We start from the raw sequence: 15,010 nt of genomic DNA, 5'->3' as shown, positions 1-15,010 counted from the left end.
CAATAACGAGTTTTCCCTACTAAAAACCGTTATATATGTTGGAAGAAAACACACGTAAATATGAAAACATTGCATGCGCGTTACGTACGCGTCGTACGTACCACTTTTTCCATAATTACGCGCTCTATTGCGAAATTGATTCAAATAATTATTGGATCTATCAATGCAATAATTATTCTGTAAAGCGATTTTAAAATAATACTCCCTCCTATTTCCTGTGATGTTCCCATTTCCTTTTCCAATCGATTTCAATGTTGTTCCCTCTTTCCCTTTTTGGACAAGTTTGTGTGGTCAAAAATCAATTACATGTGGGGTCATGTGTAATGTGTGGTCCAAATTGATTGTCTTAATTCTTGAGGAAAAAAGAAAAGGGAACAACATAGGAAATAGGAGGGAGTACATTTTATGTAAAAATATTTTACCCATAACTTCTCTTATTAAATACCTATGTTTTGTACTTTTGTAGGGTATATTTATTTTTAATGGACGGTTTTGCAGTTTGCACTAATTTAGTATAATTAGTATAAATTGTTTTATATCAATAATATACGAGTAGCACTCTTTACGTCGTTTTACAATAATTTATCGTAAAATCGGTGTTTACTTCTATAAAAAATAATAGGCGGTTGTACAATAAAGTTAATGTAAAACAATCTTTAACAAGTTTTTACGGAAGATTGTGCGTAGACCCGTAGAAAATACATAACTTAGTGATCAATAATTTTTATATAAAACCGTTTTATACAAACATTTTTGTAAAACCAAGTTATTACTCCCTCTGTCCCGGTCATTTGTTGTCCTTTTCCATTTTGGGGTGTCTCAATCATTTGTTGTCCTTTCTATTTTAGGATTGCATTTGATGAACAATTTGATCATTCATACTCAATTTCATCCACATGTCATTTAGTAATTGGTCATTTCCTCTTTCCTTGGTCTTTGTGCCAAAACGAAAGGACAACAAATGACCGGGACGGAGGAAGTATTTATCAAAAAAACCGACGAAAATAACACTTTCATCAATCACCACTTTCATAATAAGGGTATCAATATCTTTTATTATATAGTTTTACAATATTATAGGTGTAGATTGTAAAAGAACCTTTATCTTATAAAAGTGTTGGCTAATTATCTCAAATACATCCGTTTATAACATGTTAAATATGGTGTATGTTAAGAAAAATCTATTCTTAGTGCTAATAACAAGTCGAAGAGTCATTTTCACATGGTACACACATAACTTTATTATTACACATCAAAACCATCTTTATCAAATAACTACTTTTTTCACATTAACAAAAATGCAAACATTTTAATAAGTCTTAATAAAATTAATCACAACCTATAATCAATCAACAATGTGAATTAATTTCCTAGGGGTTTCAAGTTAAAACTTAGGCGAAATTTAAAATGATCTCAGGTTTAATTAAGCTTTACTAAGAGCAATCTTTTGTGGTATTTACGAATTGAGATTTGAGACTATATCTTTTAAACTTCGAATTTGTCACCTGGTAAAACAGGCGGTTGACCCGGTATATATAATATACAGGTTATCACGTATACTTAGACCTGATAAAATTAACCTGACGTGAATGATTCAGACAGGATAACCCGACTCGCACCCTAATTTAGGTCCGAATATGACCCCAAACCAAATTAAGCCGATCCTATATATTCAACTCGACCCGAATGTTTATTACTCCCTCCGTCCCGGTCATTTGATGTCCTTTGGTTTTGGCACAAAGACCAAGGAAAGAGGAGAGGGTCAATAGCTAAATGACAAGTGGAAGAAATTGAGTGAGAATAATCAAATTAGTCATTAACTTCATTCTTAAAATAGAAAGGACAACAAATGACTTAGACACCCAAAAATGGAAAAGAACAACAAATGACTGGGACAGAGTGAGTATCATATATTGCCTGTTATTCCCAAATACTCCGTAACTTGATAATAATTCACCGATAATGACCCGAGCCAAACCGGCCCGAATTCTTGCAAAACCGAACAACACAAATTGACCCGATCCGACCTCAACCCGATTTACCTGTTTGTTATCAAGTCTACATGTACTCTTGGAGCTTACCCGGTGTACGTGAGATAGAGACTACCGGTTCCCTCGTTATAAAAATAAAAAAAAAAAAAAAAAAAAAAAAAGAAAAAACAAAGTAAATTTCTCGATTTTTATATTGACCAACAAGCACCATTGACTCTTATTAATCCATCTTTCAAAATCTTTTACCTAGTCTTTTAATTTAATCAAAATACATGACCCAAAAATCCAACCAAGAAATCAACGACTCCAAAGTTTGACCCACCCATCTCCTATACGTCGTTTACCGTTTCAAACTTTCAACGGTCAAACATCTAAATTATTCTTCTACGTCGTCTAATACATAGTTGTTCACAACATATAAATACTTCTCAACAAACACACAAACTTTCATTCACAACTCAAACATAAAATTTTTTACAACCAAAAACGTACCTAAACACAAATTAATTTTCTAACAATAATAAAATCCCGTATAATATAACATGATTTCGTCATGGAGAAGGAAGAAGGCTAGTCGAGGGGCGGTCCGAGGTGGTGTTGACGGGGTAGAGATAACTCCGGCCGAGTTAATTACTCCTAACCACTTTCGGTGTCCTATATCGTTAGACACGATGAAGGACCCCGTGACTTTATCGACTGGGATAACGTACGACCGTGAAAGTATAGAGAAATGGATTGAGGCCGGGAACGTAACGTGTCCCGTGACTAATCAAGTCCTAAGGACAATTGAACCCGTACCTAATCATACCATACGTAAAATGATACAAGAATGGTGTGTTGAAAATCGGGCTTATGGCGTGGAGCGTATCCCCACGCCGAGGATACCTATTAGCGCGGACGAGGTGTGTCGTGTTTTGGAGAGGATCTCGAATTCACGGGACCCACAAGAGTGTAGGGAGCTAGTAGGGAGGATCATAAGGGTTATGAAGGAGAGTGAAAGGAATAAAAAGTGTGTTTTAAGGAACGGGGCGGGTCGGACCTTAGCTTCTACATTTTATTCCTTCGCTGAGAGCGAGGGCGAAAATGTAATTTCATTGTTGGAAGACGTGATGGGTGGTCTAACTTCGATGATGCCCCTTGACTATGAGTCAGAGGGGCATCTAAAGTTGACCAGGTCTTTAGATCATTTAATCTGGTTTATGCAACGTGGTAGTCTGTCTGGAAGGATAAACTCGAGTTTAATCCTAAAACAACTAATTTCGACACCTAGATGTCGATCCAAAGTAGTCGAAACATTGGGCGATAGCGAAGGGGTCGTTGAAGGGTTGATTAAGCTAATCAAAGAGCCAATTTGTGCTTCTTCTACTAAGGCTTCACTAGTGATCATATACCATATGATCACATCTAGTACACATGACTCAATAAGTCATAGTATGTTAGTAGGTCAATTTGTTGACTTGGGTTTAACCTCATTAGTCCTAGACATTCTTGTGGATTGTGACAAAAGCATGTGTGAAAAATCCCTAGGTGTACTCGACGCGATTTGTCGCTGTCATGTAGGCCGGGAAGCGGCCTACGTGAACGCATTGACAGTGCCGATTGTCGTGAAAAAGATGCTTAGGGTCTCCGAGATGGCGACAGAGTTTTCCGTGTCGATTTTATCGAGGTTGTGTGACTATGAGACTAGAGAAATTGGTGGTGTGGTTGTTGAAGCTCTTCAAGTTGGTGCATTTCAAAAATTACTACTAATTTTACAAGTTGGGTGGAACATTAATGAAAGGACTAAGGAGAAAGTGACTAAATTGTTGAAGATATTGAATTTGAATAGAGGTAAAGTTGAGTGTGTAGAGTCCATGGATTTCAAGAATCTTAAGAGATCATTTTAGAATTTAGATAGATGAATTATACTACTACATGATTAGGGTGATGATCTCTCCAATTTTGGTGTAAAGCAAATTTATTAATTAGAAGATTTTAGCAAAGATTATAGATTGATCAATGTACAAATTACACAAACAAAATATACACAATTTTCCAATAATCAAAATCATTATTGTTTTTTTGGTCTAAACCATCCGGTAATCCAAACCACATTGGGCCGACTAATCCGGATTTCGGGGCGTGTCCAAGGATTACGGTATTTAAACCCCTCCCAATCTCAGTTGTGGGGGATCGATCCGCAGAGCTCTCTACCAAGCGCAGCCCCATGCTACCATTGCGCCAACCAACGATTGGTATGATGTTTATTGTTGTATCAATATCACGGGTTTTAAAATCGTCACATTGACGGTTTCAAATAACGATATTGTTTTTTTTTTCCCGAACATACGAGGCTCAAAAAGTTCATTTGCGGATATTAATCTAGACGTTTATTATTGCACAAGATCTTCATATCTTTTGTACGAACTAACAATAATCCCGAAAACCATATTACATGTACGCTTTAGTACTGAATTTAGTACCATCCGGTGACGCCGTATTGTGTAAAACTCTGCCACAAAAAAAGTTTTTTGAAAAAAAAAAGGTGAAGAAAACAATGGATGAATAATGAGAAAACGTTGGTCATAGGCTACTTTTCAATCGAATAATGAAGTTATGGTCAAAACATGCGTGTGTGTGAGTTGTGACCTTACAAAGAGGACAAAAATAAGCACAAAAAGAAGGTTTACAATAATACAAATAGAATTGAAGGACACTAACATTGACCAACATTTTAGTCTTTATTAGCTCAAAGTAGGCAATACAAATACTACAAAACTATACATTATATTCCTATTTGGTGTTTTATATTGTATCACAATTTCAATTTGCAAATACTACTCTCACTGTTCTGTGAATAGTTTACATTTGCTTTATTTAGTAAGGGGGAAATAATGTAAGTGTAAACTATTGACTGGAACGGATGGAGTATGTAATAGTCTTTTGAGTTTTCTTGCATCTTGGCTAACATAGTAACATTGCATTGTGTGAGACGAAGTTACACACACGCAGTTCAAGACACCTTATATCGTGATCAGGAGAAATTAACGTAAGCTTTGGCCTGTCGTCTGTGTACGTCTCAGGGAATGGTGGATCAGATACTCAGATGTATGTAGGCAGCCTTTCCTGTATAGAAAACACACTTGAGTTTTTGGATGATTGGTTATGGAAATTGTGGACTGACTGGTACTCCCTCCGTTCCGTTCATTTGTTTACCTTTACTTTAGCACAAAGACTAAGGAAAGAAGCGGGGACCATTTGTGGTTGTACAAATGAATGACAAGTGTACAATACTCCCATTGGGGGTCAAATAACACAAAAAAAATTCCTAATATAGAAAGGTAAACAAATAAATGAGACACACTAAAATAGAATAGGTAAACAAATGACCGGGAGTAAATAATGAATCCAAAGAATGCTAAAGAACAATGAATTTTCGTTACACCAGGGGAAAACAGGCGACAACATTCCGCGTTAATGGCAAAAGATCGAGGGTTCAGGCTGCAAAGACCGATTCCAGGATTACCATGTGCAAAGACCGGTTCAGGCTTGGAAATTTTTTTTGGGTGTACAAGCTTGAACATTGACAAGGGACTTTAGATCATCCTACACCCATGAGTATATGACCATATCCACATGACCACATTAGTGTAACGGGTTAACACTAACACACTGCTCCTTATTAGATTATGAGCAGCAAAACATTGACTATTGCGGACAATATTCGAGCTTTATCATTCACATTCGATTAAGGACCAGTAAGTAGAAGACGAAGATGCAACACAACATTGCACAATGGAAAAAATTTGAAATTAGACAAGAAAAGATCAAAATACCTGCAGAAGAATTCTCAATCATCAAACTGATCGACTAGCAAGTTAGTCCGACTTAGTCCTCTCCCAAATGAAGATATACAGCAAAATATCTGATAAAAGCGGAGCAGTAGGATACTACATTACTCCACCACATCATATCTCGCGCTGCACCTGTGTCTCGGACTCAACACTCGGACATGCCTATGAGACATCCAGATCTTCTATCGGCTGACTTAACTTTAGGCCTTTCTGAAGCACCTCGTGATAAAGCTGATGAGCCCTTCCTTTATTGCCATGTCTAAGAAGGCCATGTATCAATGGCTCATAAATGCATATGGTCGGGTCTAGTGAACGACTTTTCATAATCGACAGATACTTGTCAGCTTCTTCCAACTTTCCACATTCACATAACATTCTGATCAATGACGAAAAAATTGGTAATCCAGGAGACAGTGATCTGAATTCCATTTCATAGTACAGTTTCTTAACCTCCTGTATATTTCTCTCCCTTCCATAACCGTCAATCAGATGGCTATATAATGTTACATTCGGCACAAAACCCTTATCAGTCAACGTAGTGAGCATCTCGTCCGCCTCCTTCATATTCCCAGCTAGGCACAGCTTTTCAACCACCTCATTAAAGGCTGCGGAACTTGGGAGCATACCGTTTTTAGTCATTTCTTCACAAAGTAAAATGCTATTAGCTAAAGCACCTGTTCTGGCGCACTTCATTATCAGAGAATTGTAAGTATCATTGTATGGTTTCAGTCCGATACTTTCCATTTCTTCCATTAAATTAAGCGCCTCCTCAACCATCCCCTTGTCACAGTAGGCCTGGATAAAGACGGTATGCACGAAAGAATTTGGATGAAAACCTCTTTTCAGCATTTCTCCATATATTTCTTTAGCGGAATCTAGCTCACCACTTTTAAGCTTCGCATAAACTATCAATGAGTATGAAATAGTATCAAGGATCATATTTTTCTGCAACATTCTTTTCAGTGAAGCGATACCTTCCTGAATTCTCCCCTCCCTTAAGATCCTATAAACCAGACTAGTATTTACAATCACCGAGGGAGAGCATCGCTTCCCATGAATTCTATCAATGATGTCAAGAAACATTTGAAGCTCGCCCGCCTTGCACAAGGCATCGATCAATATTCTCACGGTTACTTCATTTGGGTATATTCTCTTTTGAATCATATGCTCATAGACCTTCCAAATGAACCCACTTCCATCAGCCGATTTTCGTATAACATAAACCAAAGTGTTGAAGGTCCCGAGGCTTAGAGAAAAGCCCTGATCATCCAAGTAACGGCAAACATCAAAAGCCGTCTCAAACATACCTAACTTACTATATGTTTGAACCAGCAACTCAAACACAAACGGGCATGAGTTTGTCATGCGGTATGTACTCAACAGCATATTAACAACCAACAACCTTGTAGACGATTCACACTCAGTCTCAATCTCAATCTCCCGATTTCTGTTCAAAAGGGAGTGCAACAAACCAGGAGCATCTTTTACAAGACGTGCACGTGCAAGGATATGAACTGTAAGACAGTAAGCCTTAAGTCCATGGGTGATCTTTTTGCTATGAGCAACCCAATGAAAAAAGCTCAGAGCTTTTTTCGCTTCCAAGGGTTCCTTGAGTTCTAGAAGCACAATCTCAATGATACGATCATCCAACACTACTGAATCGTATCTTCTATTCAACATGTCCCAATTCAAGCCTTTTCTTAGGGAATCACATAGAGAGCTTACAATCGGTTCACTTGAGCCACCTACAGCTAAATGGTGACTTAGACGAAAAAATTGCTTGGTGGGTCTCTCATTTTTCAAATGAAGATTGACTAAAGCCGGTAAACTGCGGCGAATAATTGAAATCATTTCTGCCACACTACATTAATTCAGCAACCCATCAGGCCATCACAGTACAGTTCCAGAATACAAACTGGCAACACCTGTTAAACCCCAAAATTTCAATTTTTTGTTCAATCTTTCCGGAAATTACATTAAAAAAAACAGCGAACAACGACAACATTACCCCAGTGCCTCACTAGCTCCCGTAATTTCAAATTTGCGGGATAAAGGGGGTCGGATGTACACCAAGAAAGAAACCCATCAACCCATATAATAAACTATGATTTGTAAAAAAAATCAAACTTAATTACAGCAAAGAGCTTTCAATTTTTCATCAACAAATTATAAAAAGAAAAGGAAAAAAACAGAAACATCAACATTAATAATCACAATTTGTTGGGATAAAACACAATTGATATGATTTCAGCCAAATAATGACATAAAGTATTGATCTTTAACACCTAAACTAAGTAATTTTCAGCTTTGGCTTCTTAATTACTAACAAATACAGTAATACATTGGTAACAACAAATAATTACCCAGAAACTTTGACGGGTATTTTAATCAACAGTAAACAAATGATTGAGATGACGGAAGCACTAAATAACTTAATTACAGCAATCAGTTACCTCAATAGATGGGTAATTTGATTCTCTTATTCATCCATGGAAAATAAACCCAAATTACAGAACTCCATTAATGGTGTTTGAGGATGTAATTAAGCGTTTTGGGCTAGATTAAACGGATATGGAAAATTTTTAGTGAGTTATGTGTCCTCTGTCATTGTTTGTCTGGGTTTCGGTTTGTTGCCTTTTGGGCTTGGATAAACGGGTCAATTGGGTTGAATTTCGGCTCGATCAGTTCGGGGCGAGTTATTTCGGGTTTATAAGAGTGTAAGACGGATTTTGCTAGTTCTGGTCATTTCGAGTGGATTGTTTATCAACTGTTTTAGGGATAATGTAATAATAAACATTCGGGTCAGGTAGAACTAGGGGTGACATAACATTGCGGGACCAAAACCTCTGACCGGAGCGACAAGACCCTACGCGACCCAGAAATTTACCAAATATATAACATATAACTAATATAGATAATACAACATTTCTCAATACTTTCTTATTTCTTGTAAAAAAATCTAAAATGACTTATGGAACGAAAGAGGTATCATTTTTTTTAGAGTAGATTTTACCTTGCAAAGCTTTTATGTGCAAGTTGTAAATCTGAGGTTCAATATTATTATTAAAATAGTTTCTCTCACATTTTAATAGTTTTTGTGTCGAATTCAATTGATAACTAATGACACTTGGAGTCGATTTTCATAGAGAATTAGAAACTAATGTAAGTACAGTCGTACTCGTACTATATAGTGTACGAAGTATTTGTGTGTGATCCTTGTGACGTTACGGTTACATGCTTGACTATTTTATCACATGTTTTTCTCGGTGTTTAAGGCATTAATATTCCTCATACCAATTTAAGGTAAGAACAAATTGTATTTCCTCAATAGCCAATGACCCATGGTTTTATTGTATTAATATTATTATTGTGGGCTCTTCTATACTTAACTAGAGGCTTGTAAATTAAAACCGACTTTTTTCGTCCCAATTAAAAGTAAATAAGTAAATAAAATGGAGCGAGTAGTTGAAAAAATCGTTTGAATTGGTTAAAAGGCGTTACAGTGTACTCTGTAAAAATTAAAAAAAAAAAAAAAAACTTAATATACCATGTTTTTCTTTATATTCCTGATTTTCATGAAGATCATATGTTATCAGTCTGACCGACTTTTGCATTACAATATAACAGTAGTTATTATTATTAGCGTTAAATAAGGTAAATGCTTTAAGATTTACACGTTGTAATGAGAATATTATTGTTCGAATCATCAAAACTTAGAATCACCATTAAATTGTATCATTGAGTTAACTCTCAACATACATTATTTTGGTTTTGGAGAACATTTATGTATGCTCTTATTGACAAAAACTTGAGAAAACGACAATTTTTACTCCCGCCAAATTTCTTATATATAGAAAACACTTATGATAAAAACAAAAATAAAAACCGGCGAGTTGCTTAATATATATAGTAATATTCATGTTAAGTGTTCGAATGCTGGCGAGTTAATCTTGGGTATTCTGAACGTGTTAGGGTATGGTTTAGTCGAAAATAGGGTACGGGTGTTTAACTGTGTTTTCATAAGTATGTATTTCATATTCGCTTAATTTTAATTAACATCGTTTGAAGTCGTTAATTTTAAAAAGTATTATTAATGAAATTGATCTTTCAACTCAGAAACTAATCTATTTCTTATCTAGATAATAAATTAATTACACCTAATAATAAAGGAAATTAATACATATTACTTTCCACAAATATCTTAACAATGCCCCGCAAAGGTATACGTGGTTTGCAGCCTTCTAAACTTCGATCATGTTACTCTCGGGTGTCTTACCTAGTATACGAGTTTTGCAGAATTGCAGGCTATCACATATTCTCGAAAATTTACTCAATAAACACCAAAAAGAGCGACTGCGGATTTCCTCATCATCCAAAAAAATATCATAACAATGATTTACATGTGAAACTTAAACACAAGAAAAATGTTGTCTAACTAACAATATAATCAAGTTATAACAAGCTAGGTAGACCAAACTACTTAATGCACATCTCCCACACTATTTATAAACCTTCTATACTCCCATACCACTCACTCATTTCACTCAAATGATCATCACTCTTAACTCACACATCACCCTCAATTTTGCTCAATTAACACCTTAAAACAACCTAGAAATAACATAATTTTTCTCACTAATTCTAATTAATCTTAATTAATCTCTACATTTTTATTCATTATGAGTAAAATACCAATTATTCTACCCCTCATAATCCTCTTGTTATTTCCTACACTTTGTTCATCCTCATCAATCCATGATCTCCTTAAGAGCCAAGGCCTACCCGGTGGGCTCTTCCCTAAGAACGTAAAATCCTACAAACTTAACCAAGACGGACTCTTAGAGGTCCGATTTACTGAGCCATGTGAGGCTATGTTTGAGAGCCTTGTTCGATTTGATGCCATTGTCACGGCTAACCTTAGTTATGGTGGGCTCATTGGGGTTCAAGGTTTAACACAAGAAGAGCTATTCCTTTGGCTACCAGTCGAGGATATAATCGTCAATGATCCTTCCTCAGGTCTTATCATGTTCGACATTGGTTTTGCAAAAAAAGAACTAGCATTATCACTCTTTGAAGATCCTCCTATTTGCAATCCTCAGGGTAATAATTTTCTCATGTCCTCTATTACTAAATTTTCTCACAAAATGATACAGGTAGGAATAATTCTGGAAGGAAAATGAGATACCGTTACTGGTTGGTATTAAGTCTCCACATTGCCTTCTCATTTATAACATGTAAGGTTCATTACAATGAGTAACCCTGTATAAGGACATGTGAAAGACTCGTATCGAGATTTTGAATCATACTGCACCATAACAGTTTTTGTTGTATCATCATGGTTGTACCGAGATTATTACATGCAATGAAACGACTCCTTAGAGTTTATAACTAAATGAAATTGTGCTTTCCATTTTACCATAACGAAATTCTTTTATGGATAGTTATCGACTTATGGTAAAATAAGACTTACTGATATATAATAACTAGATTGATTTATCAAGTATCATTCATTTAAAATTTTCCCTGATATAAACACTTCAATCTAAAGGTCTATCAAAGGGCTATTTTCGAAAGAAAAAAAAAATATCGATTTGTAGTGAAGTATTAATCGCAAATAGACTTCATCGCGTACTAAAATTAAGTTTTCTACAAAATAAATGTCATTCATAATTCCCTTTTCCAAATAATACCCTTCTCATTTTATGAAATTTGAAGAGAATATAATATATTCAAATAAGAAAAGAAATTTAAAGCAACTTACTAAAATTAATTTTAAATCTTGAAAAATGGTATAGAAATAAAATACTCCTCTTTAAGTAACTCTCGAAGTAACTATAAGTGCCTTATTATTAATGTACTTGTGCGTGATCCTTGTGATGTTACGGTTACATGCTTGACCATTTAACCATTTTATGACATGTTTTTCTCGGTGTTTTAATCCATGGTTTTATAGCATGGTTTTATTGCATTAGGTCATATTCTTTTTAGATTGAATTTTAGCTTATTTCAGTTCAGTTGGTTCAGTTAAGTTCAGCTTCATTCAGTTCAGTTCAATGCAGTTTATCTCTTCACAAATTAAACTCCCATTTAAGTATATTATTATTGTGAGCTCTTCGACATTGAGAGGCTCATATAATTAAAACTTTATTTCTTCGTCCTAATCAAAAATAAATAAGTAATTGAATGGAAGTGAATAATAGTAAAAATCTTTTGAATAGCTATTAGTTGTTACTCGTTAATAATTTATTGTATATACCGTTGTTTTTATGTATTCCCGACTTTCATGAAGATCATATGTTATCACTCTGACCAAGGCCAACTTTTGCATTAAAATATACCGATAGTTATTATTGTTAGCGTTAAATAAGGTATACACTTTTAAGATTTATTTACACGTTGTAATGAGAATATTATTGTTCGGATTATTGAAGCTTAGAACCGCAAATAAATTTAAGCATGAGGTTGGCCTCGACGGACATAATTGAATGTATTTGTTGTACATTTATGAATACTCGTATTGCCAAATTAAAAACTTGAGAAAATGACAATATTTACTGCCGCCAAATTTCTTATATATAGAAAATATTAATGACGGAAAGAAAATAATAAAAATGCACGAGTTGCTTAATGTATAGTAATGCTCATATTAAGTGTTCGGATGCTCGGGAGTTAATCTCGTTGGGGTATGTTAGGGTATGGTTTAGTCAAAATAGGGTATGAGAGTTTAACCGAGTTTTCATAGAACTAATATGTATTCCGTATTCACTTAATTTTGGTTAATACCCTTTGAATGTCATATATTCTATAAAGTATTATTAATGAAATTGATCTTTCAGCTCGGAAACTAATTTAATGAATCTACTTTCTATCTAGATATAAATTAATCACCTAATAAAATATAAAATAAATATATATTACTTTCCACAAATATCATAACAATGATTTAAATGTGAAACTTAAAAACATGAAACATGTTGCCTATTGCCTAACTAAAAATTTAAGTTAGAACAAGGTGGACCAAACTAATACTCCTAAATTCACATCTCCTACACTATTTATAAACCTTCTATACTCTCACACAACTCACTCATTAGTCATTTCACTCAAATAATCATTACTCATAACACACACATCACTATCAATTTTGTACAATTAACACCTTAAAACACCCTAGAAATAACATAACTTTTCATCATTAATTCTAATTAATCTCTTAATTTCTTCATTATGAGTAAAATAATACCAATTCTACCCCTCGTAATCCTCTTGTTACTTCCTACACTTTGTTCATCCTCATCAATCCATGATCTCCGTAAGAGCCAAGGCCTTACTTTTCATAAAGAATATAAAAAGGTAAACAAATGAATGAGACGGAATGAGTAAAACCAAAGTTATTTTAACCTAATTGAGTAATTGTGAAAGGCTAAATTCCATATTATGAGTTATATTGTATTTTTCACCTACTTTATTGTAGGGTCTTTTGCTAAAATAACCATTTTGTCAAAACTAATTCCCAAACTAACCATATTGTAAAACTATTTACAAAAATGACAATATCCTATCTTTAAAGCAAAATAAATGGAAAGTTCCCTCCAACCTATTGTTACCCAGACCCATTAATCGTATATATCCATCTTCAGTATATTATTCTTCCTATTCCCGAAAAAAAAAGTTATGAATAAATTTGGTTGTAGGCTTGTAGCTTTTGATTTGTGTTGTTATAGATTGCACTTAGAAGTACGAGTTGTAAACTACAAACATACTCATAAACGTGTGGTAAGAAAGGTGTATTTACCAACCGCAATATACTCCCATTTACTATCCGCATCCCACTTTCGAAAATCGAAATTGCGAAAGTTTTAAACTTCTAGCCTATAACCCAGGTTGACCGGTAATTTCCTGACAACAAAAATTGTCAAATATACCGTATTCTGATGATATTGATTGGCGATTAGAATGTTAGAAGTTACCGGTGGATAATACGTTAACAGACTAGTATCGTAGTGGGCATCGATTTAGCGAGTGTCATGAGTAATGACTCACGAGAGTGTCATACGAGGTGGCTGAGTGTGGATTTGTGGAGGTAGGGGAAGGGGAAACACATTTAATTGGCAACCATGGTTAGTTTAGAAAATAGTTTTAAAAAATAGTTAATTTGGTAAATAGTTTGAGAGTGGCTCCTGAATTGGGAAACTCACAAATGAATGAGACGGAATGAGTAAAACCAAAGTTATTTTAACCTAATTGAGTAATTGTGAAAGGCTAAATTCCATATTATGAGTTATATTGTATGTCACATGCATGTCAAGATTATTATATACATACGGAGTATATTATATGGAATTTTTATTTTTTAACTAATTCAAAAAATGTGAAGTAAATTTCAGGGCTTTATATTAAAATGGTTGGAAGGAAGGAGATGATTGCTAATCAAGTTCAAAGGTAAAGAAGAAGAAATCAAATTTAATATGCCCCCATCCCTTTTTTTTACATCAAAATTCAATTTTGATGATTTTTTCAAGATGAAATTTTTTTTTAAAGTTTTGGGGATTTTTCTTCAATTATTTTTCTTTTTAAATGGTTTAATTGGGAGATTGCATGCATGGACAAGAAAGATTAGATGAAGAATAATCAAGTGTTAATTGTGACTCAACGATGTTTGTTCTAAGGTATACAAACTCATACAAAGGCAAAAAAAGAAAAGGAAGAAGTCTTGTTCAAGCTTATTAAGGTTCATATAAATTATTATGTAAGACAATTTTATGCTATGAGATGGTCCATTTATGAGAAGTAAAAATTCATTTTTACAAATAAATGAGTTGTCTTCGTTTATATAATAAGCTGACTCACATTATGAAACCGTCCTATATTTGTAATTTGTATAATGCACTGAAAAATTCAAAATTGATGACGTGGAATCGTAACTCTATTTAAGAAAAGAAGTTCGAGGTTTTAATATTTCCAAATTCCTAAAGCACTACTCATTAGTCATTAACGTGAACAACTAATTTGAATGGAGATTGCATAAGGTATAATAGGAGTAATATTTAAAAGCGAGAGGGTAAGTACCGACTATATTATAATGATGTTAATTAATTAAACAAATGTATAGTAGTACGAAGTCCATAGAAAGTAGCTGTGAAGGTAGTCGTGGGTGCAACGAGCTCAATTTTGCTTTAAAAAATA

At 34.4% G+C, this 15,010-nt stretch overlaps 2 protein-coding genes and 1 long non-coding RNA gene across 3 annotated transcripts; 2 read left to right on the top strand and 1 right to left on the bottom strand.

Moving 5' to 3' along the window:
- The first annotated feature begins 2,467 nt into the window (after window positions 1-2,467).
- Window positions 2,468-4,029, top strand: LOC141593989 (U-box domain-containing protein 21-like). The gene has a single exon (XM_074414203.1). It carries the CDS (start codon window positions 2,534-2,536, stop codon window positions 3,875-3,877), a length of 1,344 nt encoding a protein of 447 aa, XP_074270304.1. The 5' UTR covers window positions 2,468-2,533; the 3' UTR covers window positions 3,878-4,029.
- A 663-nt stretch (window positions 4,030-4,692) lies between these two features.
- On the bottom strand, window positions 4,693-8,430 carry LOC141596001 (uncharacterized). Its single transcript, XM_074415991.1, has 3 exons — window positions 8,278-8,430; window positions 5,807-7,749; window positions 4,693-5,096 (listed from the first exon to the last, which is right to left on the bottom strand). Exon 2 carries the CDS (start codon window positions 7,673-7,675, stop codon window positions 5,987-5,989), a length of 1,689 nt encoding a protein of 562 aa, XP_074272092.1. The 5' UTR covers window positions 7,676-7,749; window positions 8,278-8,430; the 3' UTR covers window positions 4,693-5,096; window positions 5,807-5,986.
- Window positions 8,431-10,357: 1,927 nt separating this feature from the next.
- On the top strand, window positions 10,358-14,763 carry LOC141593988 (uncharacterized). The gene is made up of 3 exons (XR_012521975.1): window positions 10,358-10,924; window positions 14,212-14,266; window positions 14,494-14,763. It is a non-coding gene; the product is annotated as an uncharacterized LOC141593988 (long non-coding RNA).
- The last annotated feature ends 247 nt before the right edge of the window (window positions 14,764-15,010 follow it).

The sequence above is a fragment of the Silene latifolia genome, chromosome 8, assembly GCF_048544455.1.
Source record: "Silene latifolia isolate original U9 population chromosome 8, ASM4854445v1, whole genome shotgun sequence".
Lineage (NCBI taxonomy): Eukaryota > Viridiplantae > Streptophyta > Magnoliopsida > Caryophyllales > Caryophyllaceae > Silene > Silene latifolia.
Note: the sequence above shows the minus strand (reverse complement) of the source record. Positions and strands in the feature narration are given on the sequence as shown.